A 16,677-nucleotide genomic window follows, 5' to 3' on the forward strand; every position below is an offset into this window, starting at 1 on the left:
CTAGGTTTCATAGCCTTTTGTAGGTGTGTATGTTCTTAAACCTTTTGTTTGGGATGCTTTTTGGGATTTTCAGAGCTAGTTTTCTTAGTCTCTCATAGGTGTGTGTTATCTGAAACCTACAATTTGGGGTGGGTAGTTTGCTATTTCTGGCTTTTCAGAGCAAGGTTTCTTAGTCTCTCATAGGTGTGTGTTGTATAAAAGCTACAATTTGGGGTGGGTAGTTTGCTATTTCAGGCTTTTATGCGCTAGGTTTCATAGTCTCTCATAGGTGTGTGTTGTATAAAAGCTAAAATTTGGGGTGGGTAGTTTGCTATTTCAGGCTTTTATGCGCTAGGTTTCATAGCCTTTTATATGTGTGTGTTGTCTGAAACCTACAATTTGGGGTGGGTAGTTTGCAATTTCTAGCTTTTTATGAGCTATGTTTCATAGCTGTTTGTAGGTGTGTGTTGTCTGAAACCTATAGTTTGGGATGCTATTTGGGCTTTTCAGAGCTAGGTTTCTTAGTCTCTCATAGGTGTGTGTTGTCTGAAACCTATAATTTGGAGTGGGTAGTTTGCTATTTCTAGCTTTTATGAGCTAGGTTTCATAGCCTTTTGTAGGTGTGTGTTGTCTGAAACCTATAGTTTGGGATGCTATTTGGGCTTTTCAGAGCTATGATTCTAAGTTTCTCATTGGTGTGTTTTTGATAAAACCTATAATTCGGGGTGTACAGTTTACTATTTCTAGCTTTTATGAGCTAGGTTTATAACCTTTTGTAGGCGTATGTTCTCTGAAACCTAAAGTTTGGGATAATATTTGGGCTTTTCAGAGCTAGGTTTCTTAGTCTCTCATAGATGTGTGTTGTCTGAAACCTACATTTTGGGGTGGTTAGTTTGCTACTTCCGGCTTTTATGAGCTAGGTTTCATAGACTTTTGTAGGTGTGTGTTGTCTGAAACCTAAAGTTTGGGATGCTATTTGGGCTTTTCAGAGCTAGGTTTCTTAGTCTCTCATAGGTGTGTGTTGTCTGAAACCTACAATTTGGGGTGGTTTGTTTGCTATTTCTGGCTTTTCAGAGATAGTTTTCTTAGTCTCTCATAGGTGTGTGTTGTATAAAAGATACAATTTGGGGTGGGTAGTTTGCTATTTCATGCTTTTATGCGCTAGGTTTCATAGCCTTTTATATGTGTGTGTTGTCTGAAACATACAATTTTGGGTGGGTAGTTTGCTATTTCTAGCTTTTATGAGCTATGTTTCATAGCCTTTTGTAGGTGTGTTGTCTGAAACCTATAGTTTGGGATGCTATTTGGGCTTTTCAGAGATAGGTTTCTTAGTGTCTCATAGGTGTGTGTTGTCTGAAACCTAAAATTTGGGGTGGATAGTTTGGTATTTCTAGCTTTTATTAGCTAGGTTTCATAGCCTTTTGTAGGTGTGTGTTGTCTGAAACCTATAGTTTGTGATGCTATTTGGGCTTTTCAGAGCTAGGTTTCTTAGTCTCTCATAGGTGTGTCTTGTCTGAAACCTACAATTTGGGGTGGGTATTTTGCTATTTCCTGCTTTTGTGAGCTAGGTTTCATAGCCTTTTGTATGTGTGTGTTGTCCGAAACCTATAGTTTGAGATGCTATTTGGGCCTTTCAGAGCTAGGTTTCTTAGTCTCTCATAGGTGTGTGTTGTCTGAAACCTACAATTGGGGGGGTCCTTTTTTGGATCCAAACTTCAATGTGTAGTATCTGAAAACAAAATCTTTGTGATTTAAATAGGCTTTGTCTAATTCTAGGCAAAACTTAGAATTAATAGGGGGCAAGATGGAACGATATCACATTCTGTGTGTTTTTATATAAACCTTTTAAAATACCCTTATAAGCTCAGATTTTATAGGAATAGTTTTATTTTTCGATCCGAAAATAGACTAAAGTTTCAGATTTGAACCAGAAAATTGTATTCTCCATAATTTTCTTACATCTTTAGAAATCATTAACGATAACAGAATTGTTTTTGACCAGATGAGTTTTTGAAAAGCACATCCAGCATGGCTTGCGCAATTTTTTTTTTATCATGAACCCTTTCGAGACCAATTTGATCAAATTGGAGAAAGTTCAAATAGAATCGTTAGTGATATTGATATTAGTGCGTAAACTAAAAACTGACAAAAAATATCCAGAACTTTTTTTTCTTATAGCCTTGACTTTGAAGTCATTTCTTCATCTTAATTGGCCTTAGAAATATCATGCAAAATAAAACTAGTGAAATAATTTAGGTCATATGATAAATTTAATTTTTTTTTTTAATACAGTAGTTTTTCTGTAAGGACAATTAACATCCTAAAAGTTTTTGATTAAAATTTTTACCTCAGGCCTGAGACTGTCTTGGTTGGCGTATTTCTCATAGAAGAGGTGGAGGATATTTTTAAGATAAAAAAAATTCAACCGTGCCAAGCCCCCCGCGATCGGACATGAAACTATAAAAAAAAAAGTTTCGTCATTTGAAAGTAAGGAGCAATATCAAAACTTAAAAACGGACATAAAATAGAGGCTGTTTCCAAAAGATTTAGGATTCATTAACATTAGTGTTGCCAGTCAAAAGCTATGGGTTTGAGAAAATTGTCTGATTATCGAAAAATGAAGAAACATCTTCCAAAAGTAGACAATTTTTTTTTTTCTTCGAAATTATTCAACTTTTTGTTAGAGTTCCAGTTTAGTTTAGTTTTAGTTAAGAGTCTGGTGTTTTACCTATGAGTTTAAGTTAGAGTTCTAGTTTCGTTTAGTTTTAGTTAAGAGTTTTGTGTTTTACCTTAGAGTCTTAACTTAGAGTTTTAGCTAGAGTTCTAGTTTAGTTATATGTAAGAGTTTAGAGTTTTAGCTTAGAGTCTTAGCTTAGAGTTTTTGTTAGAGTTCTAGTTTAGTTTAGTTTTAGTTAAGAGTTTAGAATTTTAGCTTCGAGTCTTAGCTTAGAGTTTTTGTTAGAGTTCTAGTTTAGTTTAGTTTAAGTTAAGAGTTTAGAATTTTTAGCTTAGTCTTAGCTTAGAGTTTTTGTTGAAGTTCTAGTTTAGTTTAGTTTTAGTTAAGAGTTTAAATTTTTAGCTTAGAGTCTTAGCTTATAGTTTTTGTTAGAGTTGAAGTTTTGTTATGATATTTCTAAAGTCAATTAAGAAGAAGAATGTCTGAATGTAGGTTTGACATCACCAGGCACGTGCGAGGGAAATTTTTTGTTGGTGGGGGGCTTAAAAAGGCAAAAATGGGTGAACTACATGAGTTTATCAGACGGCTCGTGAAAATCCCAAGGTTTTTTTCTGATTTTTTGGACAATATCCATACTCCTATTGATGAGTACTGATGGTTCTAATTCAATATTTTTTTCATGAAAACAAACTATTTTTTTAACAATTGTTTTTTGGACTTCGAAATTCTTCAACTTTTTGTTAGTTCTAGTTTAGTTTATAGTAAAGATTTTGGATTTTTAGACGATAAACAGGGACTCGAGTATCTTCTAGTACTCTAGTTTAGTTTAGTTTAGGTTATGAGTTATTTGTTCTACCTTTGAGTTGCATTAAGATTTTTAGTGTTGTGTAGTTCTTTCTATGTATTTGGAGTTTTACATTATATTATTATATAATAGTTTTAGTTAGAGTTCTAGTTTAGTTTAGTTTTAGTTAAGAGTTTAGAATTTTAGCTTAGAGTCTTATCTTAGAGTTTTTGTTAGAGTTCTATTTTAGTTTAGTTTTAGTTAAGAGTTTAGAGTTTTAGCTTAGAGTTTTAACTTTGAGTTTCAGTTAGAGTTCTAGTTTAGTTTATTTTTAGTTAAGAGTTTAGTGTTTTACCTTAGAGTCTTATCTTAGAGTTTTAGTTAGAGTTATAGTTTAGATTAGTTTTAGTTAAGAGTTTAGAGTTTTAGCTTAGAGTCTTAGCTTAGAGTTTTTGTTAGAGTTCTAGTTTATTTTAGTTTTAGTTAAGAGTTTAGAGTTTTATCTTAGAGTTTTCACTTAGAGTTTTTGTTAGAGTTCTAGTTTAGTTTAGTTTTAGTTAAGAGTTTAGAGTTTTAGCTTAGAGTCTTAGCTTAGAGTTTTTGTTGAAGTTCTAGTTTAGTTTAGTTTTAGTTAAGAGTTTAAAGTTTTAGCTTAGAGTCTTAGATTAGAGTTTTTGTTAGAGTTGAAGTTTATTTATGATATTTCTAAAGTCAATTAAGATGAAGAAATGTCGGAGTGTAGGTTTGACATCACCAAGCACGTGCGAGGGAAATTTTTTGTTGGTGGGGGGCTTAAAAAGGCAAAAAATTAGTGAACTACATGAGTATATAAGACGGCTCGGGAAAATCTCAAGGTTTTTTCTGATTTTTTGGACAATACCCATACTCCTATTGATGAGAACTGATTACTATAATTAAGTATTTTTTTCATGAAAACACTTTATTTTTTTTTAGTTAGATATTATTTTCGGAGAGTTACATTTAGCATTGTGGTTTCTAATGTTAGAGTCTTTGCCCCGTTGTTTTTTTAGTTTTCTAGTTCAGGGTATTATTATGAACTAGCGTAGAGGTTGTAGAGAATTTTCATATCTTTGAGTTTTCGTTGAAGTTCTATTGTAGTTTAAGTTAATAGTTTCGAGTTTTACCTCAGAGTCTTAGCTTAGAGTTTTAGTTAGAGTTGAAGTTTAGTTATGATATTTCTAAAGTCAATTAAGATGAAGAAATGTCGGAGTGTAGGTTTGACATCACCAGGCACGTGCAAGGGAAATTTTTTGTTGATAGGGGGCTTAAAAAGGCAAAAATGGGTGAACTACATGAGTTTATAAGACAGTTCGTGAAAATCCCAAGGTTTTTTCTGATTTTTTGGACAATACCCATATTCCTATTGATGAGGCCTCTCATATTGATGGATTTAAGTCAATATTTTTTTCATGAAAACAAACTATTTTTTTTACAGTTTTTTTTTTGGACTTCGAAATTATTCAACTTTTTGTTAGACTTCTAGTTTAGTTTAGTTTTAGTTAAGAGTTTAGAATTTTTACCTTAGAGTCTTAGCTTAGAGTTTTTGTTGAAGTTCTAGTGTAGTTTAGTTTTAGTTAAGAGTTTAAAAATTTAGCTTAGAGTCTTAGCTTAGAGTTTTTTCTAGAGTTGAAGTTTAGTTTAGTAATAGTTAAGAGTTTAGAGTTTTAGCCTAGAGCTTAGAGAAATTTAATTCAGGAAATTATGAAAAAAAAAAATTTAGACGGTGTGTGTGTGTGTGTGTGTGTGTGTGTGTTTGTGTGTGTGTGTGTGTGTGTGTGTGTGTGTGTGTGTGTGTGTGTGTGTGTGTGTGTGTGTTGTGTGTGTGTGTGTGTGTTGTGTGTGTATGTGTGTTGTTTGTGTGTGCGTGTTGTGTGTGTGTGTTTTGTGTCTGTGTTTGTTTTGTGTGTGTGTGTTGTTTGTTTTTGTGTGTGTTGTGTGTGTGTGTTTTGTGTGTGTTGTGTTTGTGTGTGTGTCTGTGTGTGTGTGTGTGTGTGTGTGTGTGTGTGTGTGTGTGTGTGTGTGTGTGTGTGTGTGTGTGTGTGTGTGTGTGTGTGTGTGTGTGTGTGTGTGTATGTGTGTGTGTGTGTGTAGAGTGTGCGTGTGTGTGTGTGTATGTGTGTGTGCACAGCTAGCACAATTAAACTAGCTAATGTCAATAACAGGACAATTCTTTTTTTCTCTTTATCACAAACAATAATCAATGTCCACAGATCAAATTGGTCTCTAAACGGTTCATGATAAAAAATAGTTTGGGACAAGAAAAAAAAACCTAAATAATGTCGTGAAATCAACATGCAAAGTCGACATAGCTTTATTTCATTTTTAAGGATAATTTAGACAAGGTTACGTGCGCGCACGTAACCTCGTGTTAAATCTTGAATTAGAACCATCAGTCCTCATCAATAGGAGTATGGGTATTGTCCAAAAAATCAGAAAATACCTTGGGATTTTCACGAACCGTCTTATAAACTCATGTAGTTCACCCGTTTTTGCCTTTTTAAGCTCCCTATCAAGAAAAAATTTCCCTCGTACGTGCCTGGTGATGTCAAACCTACACTCCGACATTTCTTCATCTTAATTGACTTTAGAAATATCATAACTAAACTTCAACTCTAACAAAAACTCTAAACTAAGACTCTAAGCTAAAACTTTAAACTCTTAACTAAAACTAAATTAGAACTTCAACAAAAACTAGCTAGCTTCAACTAAAACAAGCTAAGACTCTAAGCTAAAAATTCTAAACTCTTAACTAAAACTAAACTAAACTAGAACTCTAACAAAAACTCTAAGCTAAGACTCTAAGCTAAAACTCTAAACTCTTAACTAAAACTAAACTAAACTAGAACTCTAACTAAAAAAAATAGTTTGTTTTCATGAAAAAAATATTGAATTAGAGCCATCAGTCCTCATCAATAGGAGTATGGGTATTGTCCAAAAAATCTGAAAAAACCTTGGAATTTTCACGAACCGTCTTATAAACTCATGTAGTTCACTCATTTTTTTGCCTTTTTAAGCCCCCCATCAACAAAAAATTTCCCTCGCACGTGCTTGGTGATGTCAAACCTACACTCAGACATTCCTTCATCTTAATTGACTTTAGAAATATCATAACTAAACTTCAACTCTAATAAAAACTCTAAGCTAAGAGTCTAAGCTAAAACTTTAAACTCTTAACTAAAACTAAACTAAACTAGAACTTCAACAAAAACTCTAAGCTAAGACTCTAAGCTAAAAATTCTAAACTCTTAACTAAAACTAAACTAAAATAGAACTCTAACAAAAACTCTAAGTTAAAACTCTAAGATAAAACTCTAAACTCTTAACTAAAACTAAACTAAACTAGAACTCTAACAAACACTCTGAGCTAAGACTCTAAGCTAAAACTCTAAACTCCTAACTAAAACTAAACTAAACTAGAACTCTAACTAAAACTCTAAGCTAAGACTCTAAGGTAAAACACCAAACTCTTAACTAAACTAAACTAGAACTCTAACTGAAACTCAAAGGTAAAACTCTAAGCTAAAACTCTAAACTCTTAACTAAAACTAAACTAAACTAGAACTCTAACAAAAACTCTAAGCTAAGACTCTAAGCTAAAACTCTAAACTCTTAACTAAAACTAAACTAAACTAGAACTCTAACTAAAACTCTAAGCTAAGACTCTAAGTTAAAACACAAAATTCTTAACTAAAATTAAACTAAACTAGAACTCTAACTGAAACTCAAAGGTAAAACATCAAACTCTTAACTAAAACAAAACTAAACTACAACTCCGACTAACCTTCTAATCTAATAATATAATTTAAAACTATAAAATATTAACAAAAACTAAAATAAAATATAACTCCAACAAAATGTTTAATAATTTAGCATTCGAAAAAAAAAATTTTTAAAAAAATAGTTGGTTTACATGAAAAAAATATTGAATTAGATAAATCATGAATCATCAGTAGGAGTATGGGTATCGTCCAAAAAATAAGGAAAAACCTTGGGATTTTCACGAACCTTCTGATAAACTCATGTAGTTCACCCATTTTTGCCTTTTTTAAGCCCCCCACCAACAAAAAATTTCCCTCGCACGTGCCTGGTGATGTCAAACCTACATTCCGACATTTCTTCATCTTAATTGACTTTAGAAATATCATAACTAAAGTTCAACTCTAACAAAAACTCAAAGCTAAGACTAGAAGCTAAAACTTTAAACTCTTAACTAAAACTAAACTGAACTAGAACTTCAACAAAAACTCTAAGCTAAGACTCTAAGCTAAAAATTCTAAACTCTTAACTAAAACTAAACTAAACTAGAACTCTAACAAAAACTCTAAGCTGAGACTCTAAGCTAAAACTCTAAACTCTTAACTAAAACTAAACTAGAACTCTAACTAAAATTCTGAGCTAAGACTCTAAGGTAAAACACCAAACTCTTAACTAAAACTAAACTAAACTACAACTCTAACTGAAACTCAAAGGTAAAACATCAAACTCTTAACTAAAACTAAACTAAACTAGAACTCTAACAAAAACTCTAAGCTAAGACTCTAAGGTAAAACTCTAAACTCTTAACTAAAACTAAACTAGAACTCTAACAAAAAGTTGAATAATTTCGAAGTCAAAAAAGAAAAAAATTTGTCGACTTTTGGAAGATGTTTCTTCATTTTTCGATAATCAGACAATTTTCTCAAACCCATAGCTTTTGACTGGCAACACTAATGTTAATGAATTCTAAATCTTTTGGAAACAACCTCTATTTCATGGCCGTTTTTAAGTATTGATATTGCTCTTCACTTTAAAATGAAGAAACTTTTTTTTATAATTTAATTTCCGATTGCGGGGGGCTGGGAAAGGTTGAATGTGGGTTAACGTAAAAATAACCTCCACCTCTTCTGTGTAAAATACATTCCTCAAGACAGTCCCATTCCTGAGGTAAAAGTTTGAATCAAACACTTTTAGGATATCGAATGTCCTTACTGAAAAACTACTGTATTAAAAAAAAAATTAAATTTATCATACGACCTAAATTATTTCACTAGTTTTATTTTGCATGATATTTCTAAGGCCAATTAAGATGAAGAAATGACTTCAAAGTCAAGGCTATAAGAAAAAAAAAGTTCTGGATATTTTTTGTCAGTTTGTAGTTTACGCACTAATATCAATATCACTAACGATTCTATTTGAACTTTCTCCAAGTTGATCAAATTGGTCTCTAAAGGGTTCATGATAAAAAAAAAAATAGCGCACGCCATGCTGAATGTGTTTTTCAAAAACTCATCTGGTCGAAAACATTTCTGTTATCGTTAATGATTTCCAAAGATGTAATAAAATTATGGAGAATACAATTCTCTGGTTCAAATCTGAAACTTTAGTCTATTTTCGGACCGAAAAAAAAACTATTCCTATAAAATCTGAGCTAATAAGGGTTTTTTGAAACGCTTAGATAAAAACACACAGAATGTGACATCGTTCCATCTTGCCCCCTATCAATTCTAAGTTTTGGCTAGAATTAGACAAAGCCCATTTTAATCACCAAGATTTTGTTTTCAGATTCGACAAGTTGAAGTTTGGATCCAAAAAAGAACCCCCGAAATTATATTTTTTAGACAACACACACCAATGAGAGACTAAAAAACCTAGCTCTGAAAAGCCAAAATAGCATCACAAACTATAGGTTTCAGACAACACACACCTACAAAAGGCTATGAAACCTAGCTCATAAAAGCCGGAAATAGCAAACTACCCACCCCAAATTGTAGGTTTCAGACAACACACACCTATGAGAGACTAAGAAACCTAGCTCTGAAAAGACCAAATAGCATCCCAAACAATAGGTTTCAGACAACACACACCTACAAAAGGCTATGAAACCTAGCTCATAAAAGCCAGAAATAGCAAACTATCCACCCCAAATTGTAGGTTTCAGCCAACACACACCTATGAGAGACTAAGAAACCTAGCTCTGAAAAGCCCAAATAGCATCCCAAACTATAGGTTTCAGACAACACACCTACAAAAGTTTATGAAACATAGCTCATAAAAGCTAGAAATTGCAAACTACCCACCCCAAATTGTAGCTTTTATACAACACACACCTATGAGAGACTAAGAAACCTAGCTCTGAAAAGCCCAAATAGCATCCCAAACATAAAGCCCAAATATAAAAGGCTATGAAACCTAGCGCATAAAAGCCTGAAATAGCAAACTACCCACCCCAAATTGTAGCTTTTATACAACACATACCTATGAGAGACTAAGAGACCTAGCTCTGAAAAGCCGGAAATAGCAAACCACCCACCCCAAATTGTAGGTTTCAGACAACACACACCTATGAGATACTAAGAAACCTAGGTCTGAAAAGCCCAAATAGCATCCCAAACTATAGGTTTCAGACAACACACACCTACAAAAGGCTATGAAACCTAGCTCATAAAAGCCGGAAGTATCAAACTACCCACCTCAAAGTGTAGGTTTCAGACAACACACACCTATGAGAGACTAAGAAACCTAGCTCTGAAAAGCTCAAATAGCATCCCCAACTATAGGTTTCAGACAACAAACACCTACAAAAGGCTATGAAACCTAGCTCATAAAAGCTAGAAATAGCAAACTACCCACCCCAAATTGTAGGTTTCAGACAACACACACCTATTAGAGACTAAGAAACCTAGCTCTGAAAAGCCCAAATAGCATCCCAAACTATAGGTTTTAGACAACACACACCTACAAAAGGCTATGAATCCTAGCTCATAAAAGCTAGAAATAGCAAACTATCCACCCCAAATTGTAGGTTTCAGACAACACACACCTATGAGAGACTAAGAAACCTAGCTCTGAAAAGCCCAAATAGCATCCCAAACTATAGGTTTCAGACAACACACACCTACAAAAGGCTATGAAACATAGCTCATAAAAGCTAGAAATTGCAAACTACCCACCCCAAATTGTAGGTTTCAGACAACACACACATATAAAAGGCTATGAAACCTAGCGCATAAAATCTTGAAATAGCAAACTACCCACCCCAAATTGTAGCTTTTATACAACATGCACCTATGAGAGACTATGAAACCTAGCGCATAAAAGCCTGAAATAGCAAACTACCCACCCCAAATTGTAGCTTTAATACAACACACACCTATGAGAGACTAAGAAACCTAGCTCTGAAAAGCCAGAAATAGCAAACCACCCACCCCAAAGTGTAGGTTTCAGGCAACACACACCTATGAGAGACTAAGAAACCTAGCTCTGAAAAGCCCAAATAGCATCCCAAACTAAAGGTTTCAGACAACACACACCTACAAAAGGCTATGAAACCTAGCTCATAAAAGCCGGAAATAGCAAACTATCCACCCCAAATTGTAGCTTTCAGACAACACACACCTATGAGAGACTAAGAAACCTAGCTCTGAAAAGCCCAAATAGCATCCCAAACTATAGGTTTCAGAAAACACACACCTACAACAGGTTATGAAACTTAGCTGATAAAAGCTACAAATAGCAAACTACCCACCCCAAATTGTAGGTTTCAGAAAACACACACCTATGACAGACTAAGAAACCTAGATCTTAAAAGACCCATAAGCATCCCAAACTGTAGGTTTCAGACAACACACACCTACAAAACGCTATGAAACCTAGCTCATAAAAGCTAGAAATAGTAAACTACCCACCCCAAAATGTAGGTTTCAGACAACACACACCTATCAGAGACTAAGAAACCTAGCTCTGAAAAGCCCAAATAGCATCCCAAACTATAGGTTTCAGACAACACACACCTACAAAAGGCTAAGAAACATAGCTCATAAAAGCTAGAAATTGAAAACTACCCGCCCCAAATTGTAGGTTTCAGACAACACACACATATAAAAGGCTATGAAACCTAGCGCATAAAAGCCTGAAACAGCAAATTACCCACCCCAAATTGTAGCTTTTATACAACACACACCTATGAGAGACTAAGAAACCTAGCTCTGAAAAGCCAGAAATAGCAAACTACCCACCCCAAATTGTAGGTTTCAGACAACACACACCGATGAGAGACAATGAATCCTTGCTCTGATAAGCCTAAATAGCATCCCAAATTATAGGTTTCAGCCAATACACACATATAAAAGGCTATGAAAACTAGCGTAGAAAAGCCAGAAATAGCAAACTATGCACCCCAAATTTTATGTTTCAGACAACACAAAACTATGAGAGACTAAGAAACCTAGCTCTGAAAAGCCCAAATAGCATCCCAAACTATAGGTTTCAAACAACAAACACCTACAAAAGGCTGTGAAACCTAGCTCATAAAAGCTAGAAATAGCAAACTACCCACCCCAAATTGTAGGTTTCAGACAACACACACCTATGAGAGACTAAGAAACCTAGCTCTAAAAAGCCCAAATAGCATCCCAAACTATAGGTTTCAGACAACATACACCTACAAAAGGCTATGAAACCTAGCTCATAAAAGCTAGAAATAGCAAACTGCCCACCCCAAATTGTAGGTTTCAGACAACACACACCTATGAGAGACTAAGAAAAGGAGGGGACCTCTGAGCCTTGCCCTTGAGGCAGATCCCATTTATTTTCGACTCTGAGTATTTTGGTTTTCCCTCCAAAATTGACCCCCTCTTCCCCTGCCCTCAGAAATGGGGGAAGGAGGGGCCTCTGAGCCTTGCCCTTGAGGCAGATCCCATTTATTTTCGATTCTGAGTATTTTTGATTTTTAAATTGACAACACATTGAAGTATTTGCAAATGCTAAACCCTTTTCTTTTTTTCTCCACCTTAATAGGATCAAATTCGCAAATCATGCTACTATCTTTTTTGCAATGTTTAGGAAGAGGTGAATCGTCAACAAAAACAGAAAAAAACCTGCTTTAAATTATATTATTACGATCAAACTCTCAAAACATGCTTGACTACATTATACGTTGCCAAGTTTAAAAAACCTCAACCTTAGTTTCATAACACCCATTAAAGTGTGCCAACTTTTAAAGTATTCACGCGTGAGTTTCTTGCGCAATTCAATGTATTTTTTCATGTATTTTTGTAGGGGTGAATCTACGCTTGAAATCTATTACACTTTTGAGCATTTTCTTGTGGGGTTCTTGTGAATTTCCATGTGTATCTCATTTCAATAGATACATTACTACTGATGAACGGAAGAATAAATGTAGCTTTAACGTTACTACATGTAGCTAGAAATTGTTAGCAATATAGAAGCTGGTATCATCTCTACTTTCTCAAAAAATGACAAATATACCATAGACCCCAGTGGCGGATCCAGGGAAGGGGCGAGTCTAAAATATTGTTTTTACTTAATTTACTTAATTAACGCAAGTTTGCGTTTACTAAACTTGTTCCTAACGCAAGTTTATCGGATCAACCTATTTTGCCCCCCCCCTAAAAAATTCCTGGATCCACCCCTGATAGACCCTCACCAGAAGTCATGCAAGGGGGAAGCATAGTGTATCCTCGGTCCTTTTACCTCAGGCGTCTACATATTTAAAGTAAACTTCTACCCAAATATTGGTTTTATTTTCCTCTATGCTCTGAGATAATGTAGCATGCTAATAGATGGTAAGACTTGATGTTCTTGTCAGATAAGCAATTCTTGAGGAGGTTTGTCAGTTCACTTTTTTACATAGAGGGTCATTTTTGGTTTAATCTCAGGGGCAAGGAAATACGATTCGTCCAAAATGTGTTTGATTTTATGTGGCATTTGCTACACTTCTGGAGCTTCCCCATATGAGCTTAGTTTCTCGAGTCGTTCACCCCTCAAACGTAAATGAATCCCACGATGCGCTTAATATACAAGAAAAACGTTGTTTTAAGTTACGACAGCCGTGTTGATTTTCAATGCGTTCTATATGAAGAGCTATAAGCGTTAAAATCTTAATATTTCGGATTCTATTCCGCATTGAAATACTCTGAATACCACTTACAGATAGCCAACTTAATCTTTTCCATTCCGTAACGCATTCACTATACTTTTAAGATTTGAGTTAGCCATACTATGCATGGCTATTGCCCTTACTGGATTGATTGATGGATTCCGTAGAGCGATTATATATCCCAGTTTCGATTTATTAGATCTAATTCTGGTTTCAGTTTAATCTAATTCAGACCCATGGTATACATGTATTTTTCCTTGTAATCCATTGCTGTTGTTTTAAAAACCCTTAGTCATATACACAATACAATGAAAAAATAAATATTTGGCTCCTGATAATATTTTCCGGGGGGAGGGTGTAAACCCCGGCTTTTTTTATTCGTTTGTTTTTTTCTTTATTTTTCTAAGGGGTAAGAGAGGGATCATTTAAAGTTCTAGTGCCTGAGTTAAGCGACCAAAAATATTAGAGGGCAGCCAGCTCCCCTCCTACGGTCCTTTTTCCCCAAAATCATCCGATCAAAATTATGAGACAGCTATTTTGTTCAGCATAGTTGAAATATGTCATAATTATGCTTCTGGGGATGATATGACCCCCCAAAGCTTCTGGGGAATGAGCTGCAAGTAATGAAATTTGCCCATTGTCTGCATAGAGTACTTGTTATTGGGAAGTACACAGATATGTGTACTTCGAGTTCACAGATATGTGTACCCAGGGGGGGGGGATGGCTCTGTGAGAGGATTTTATAAGCGGAGAATTTTCCGTGGGAAGGGAAGTCTCCATGGAGGAATTGTCCATTGAGGAGGGAAAAGCGGCTGAATTTTCTGCGGAGGAGGAGGCGGATTCCCCGGCATTATTTGAAAAGCGAACAGAAATTAAATAAAAAAACAAGTTTTTTCAACCGAAATTACGGGAGGACCATTAAACCTTAAAATAAACAGAACTTATTTCGTATTTGTGTAATTCGTACTAAAGTTTCGCTTTGTCCTAATTCTTTAAGAACAACTCCTGAAACATAAGGGCCGTTTAATTAGAATAAGAAGCTTTTTTAAAGTACTAAAAAACTTTAGCGTGAAAGCGAGGACTTGAGGAAGGGGTATTCCCCCAATATATGGAATAATTTCTGTTGTTTTAAGTTGTAGTTTTGTTCCTTACTTTTAGTTGAAAAACTTGTTTTTTATTTAGTATATTAATAAGTCCATCTACTTTAATTAGTTCCTTTTGGCAATCTTGGTTATTGTGATGATTTTCTTTCTTTTTTTTAATTTATTCCTTGACAGTGATTATTGTTGGTGTTTAGTTTGATTTGTTATTTAAGTTTATTTCTGCTTGTCTTTGGTTTAATGTAGCTATTTAACTTTCTTTGAAAACTTATTTTTTGGAAAGTAAGAAAATAAGCATTGCCTAAAAGTACCTGGGGGCGAGGGTATTTTAAAACTTACTTGAATAACTTTCTCTACTTTCCGATTGTGTTCTTCCATGTTTCACTCTGGCTTTTCGTGCCATTTCCATTTTATCGATCATTTCCCGACGAAATTCTTCATACCGCTGACGAGATTCCTAGAAATTAACTTTTTATACTGAACATTTAAAAAGAAGCTTCATTGCATCTCAAACGGTTAAATTACAAAAAAATATCAACTCTAATTGCTCACATGCTTGTGAAGAAGCCTTTATATTAGCAATATTTAATAGACAAGTTTTTGATTCTAGAATAACTTTTCTTGGCCAATTTTCATAGAATAGACGGTCATAGAAACTTGAGAAGGGGCTAATTCAAACGCAAATTAAAAATTATAATGCTCTTCTTAAGGGTTAGAATCATTTGGAGGCAACCTGAGACCCCTTCAACTTCCATATGCCCCAGACACCCCAATAGCTCAAACGGCGTCGGAATGAAAATTGAAAATAGCTATTTTATTCAGAACAGTAAAAAGTTCCAAAAAATTTTCTTTCAGGAAGGTTTTCCTTGGAACTGTTCCTTTAGTTCCAGGGGCCCAAATTTTACGAATAACCCATGTACAAAAGACCCTTCAAAGATATTTTCGAAGAAAAAGGTGGACATGTTAAAACTTGTTTAAATCCCACTAATACATACTAGGACTATCAATCTGTATGAATTAAAGGACTCAAACGGATGCCTTGGCCCACAGTAGCTCAATCTCTGTCCCTGTTGTCAGTAGTACGTACGCTCGGCTCCAACTGTCCAAAATATCAGTAGAGATCTAAGTACCATTTTGCTCTGAGGTATAGCAATTCCCATGCTATGATTACCACACCGGTTATTTGGCAAGGTATAATGTAGTCAAGCATGTTTTGAGAGTATGATCGTAATAATATAATTTAAAGCAGACAGGTTTTTTTGTGTTAATCTTTGGAATTTGCTCGGAGGTATAGCGACTCCCATGCTATGATTACCAGACTGGTTATTTGGAAAGGTTTTTTAGGGAAAGCTGTCAATCCCCCATGTGTTATCCACAGTTCCATTTTTGAAGTCTGTGGAAACAGTTTGACGTGTTCGGGGAGATTACGTTCCTTGGCGTTTGATAGACATTTGCAAAAAAGGGATAATTAGTGATTGGATAATTTTTTAACATGAAATCTCTGAATAAAATATTTTTGGAGCATGTACTTGACGATGGAGAAAAAGGGTTAAGGTGATTAGCAATTACGAGCGGGGAGTCTCCACCTGTTCCTAAACATTGCAAAAAAAGATAGTCAAATTGCGTATTTAGGAATGGTTTTTTAGGGAAAGCTGTCAAACACCCATGTGTTATCCACAGTTCCCTTTTTGAAGTCCGTGCTATCAAGAGCAGTTTCCGTATTTGTTGTGGAGAATTGCCTTTAGCCAACAATAGTTTAGAAATAAAAAAATTTAACAGGAAATGACTGAAAAGTGTTTTGGGGGAGATGGGGTAATTGTGTACTGTATAATACACATGTGATGTTTGGACAGTGTTAGTAGTAACCGTATAATGCATTGAAAGCTTACATACATATCTATGCCTTAGGCGTAAGTTTGAATGTAAGCTTTCAATGCATTATACGGTTACCAGGGTCATTTGCGTACAAACAGGTCTACAGGTCTTTACACTCTAGGAACGACGCAATTTCAAAGTTCACCGCCTTTTTGGTGATAAGCCCAGTATTCTACAATGCTCGCGTATAGCATCTAGTACCACAGCCAGTGATTGCGGTTTTTTTTTTTTTATGTTAAATCCGTGGTCATTCATCTGTAAGTAGACTAGTAGGGTTTTTTTAAAAACTTGGCTATTCGTTTCATGGGTTTCATTAATAGAACGAGTAATGCATTTGAAAAGGGTAATTACTTCTTTAGTTTAC

General features: G+C 34.8%; 1 protein-coding gene across 2 annotated transcripts in view; it reads right to left on the reverse strand.

Moving 5' to 3' along the window:
• Positions 1 to 16,677, reverse strand: part of LOC148949432 (uncharacterized) — a 108,406-nt gene that overhangs the window by 20,823 nt on the left and 70,906 nt on the right. For both annotated transcript variants that reach the window (XM_089092977.1, XM_089092978.1), the window contains exon 3: positions 14,778 to 14,895. In XM_089092977.1, coding sequence (XP_088949103.1) covers positions 14,778 to 14,895 — 118 coding nt within the window. The remainder of the gene's footprint in view (positions 1 to 14,777; positions 14,896 to 16,677) is intronic.

Source organism: Artemia sp. Qi Xiang Cuo, chromosome 8 (genome assembly GCF_049724085.1).
Source record: "Artemia sp. Qi Xiang Cuo chromosome 8, ASM4972408v1, whole genome shotgun sequence".
In the NCBI taxonomy this organism is placed as follows: domain Eukaryota; kingdom Metazoa; phylum Arthropoda; class Branchiopoda; order Anostraca; family Artemiidae; genus Artemia; species Artemia sp. Qi Xiang Cuo.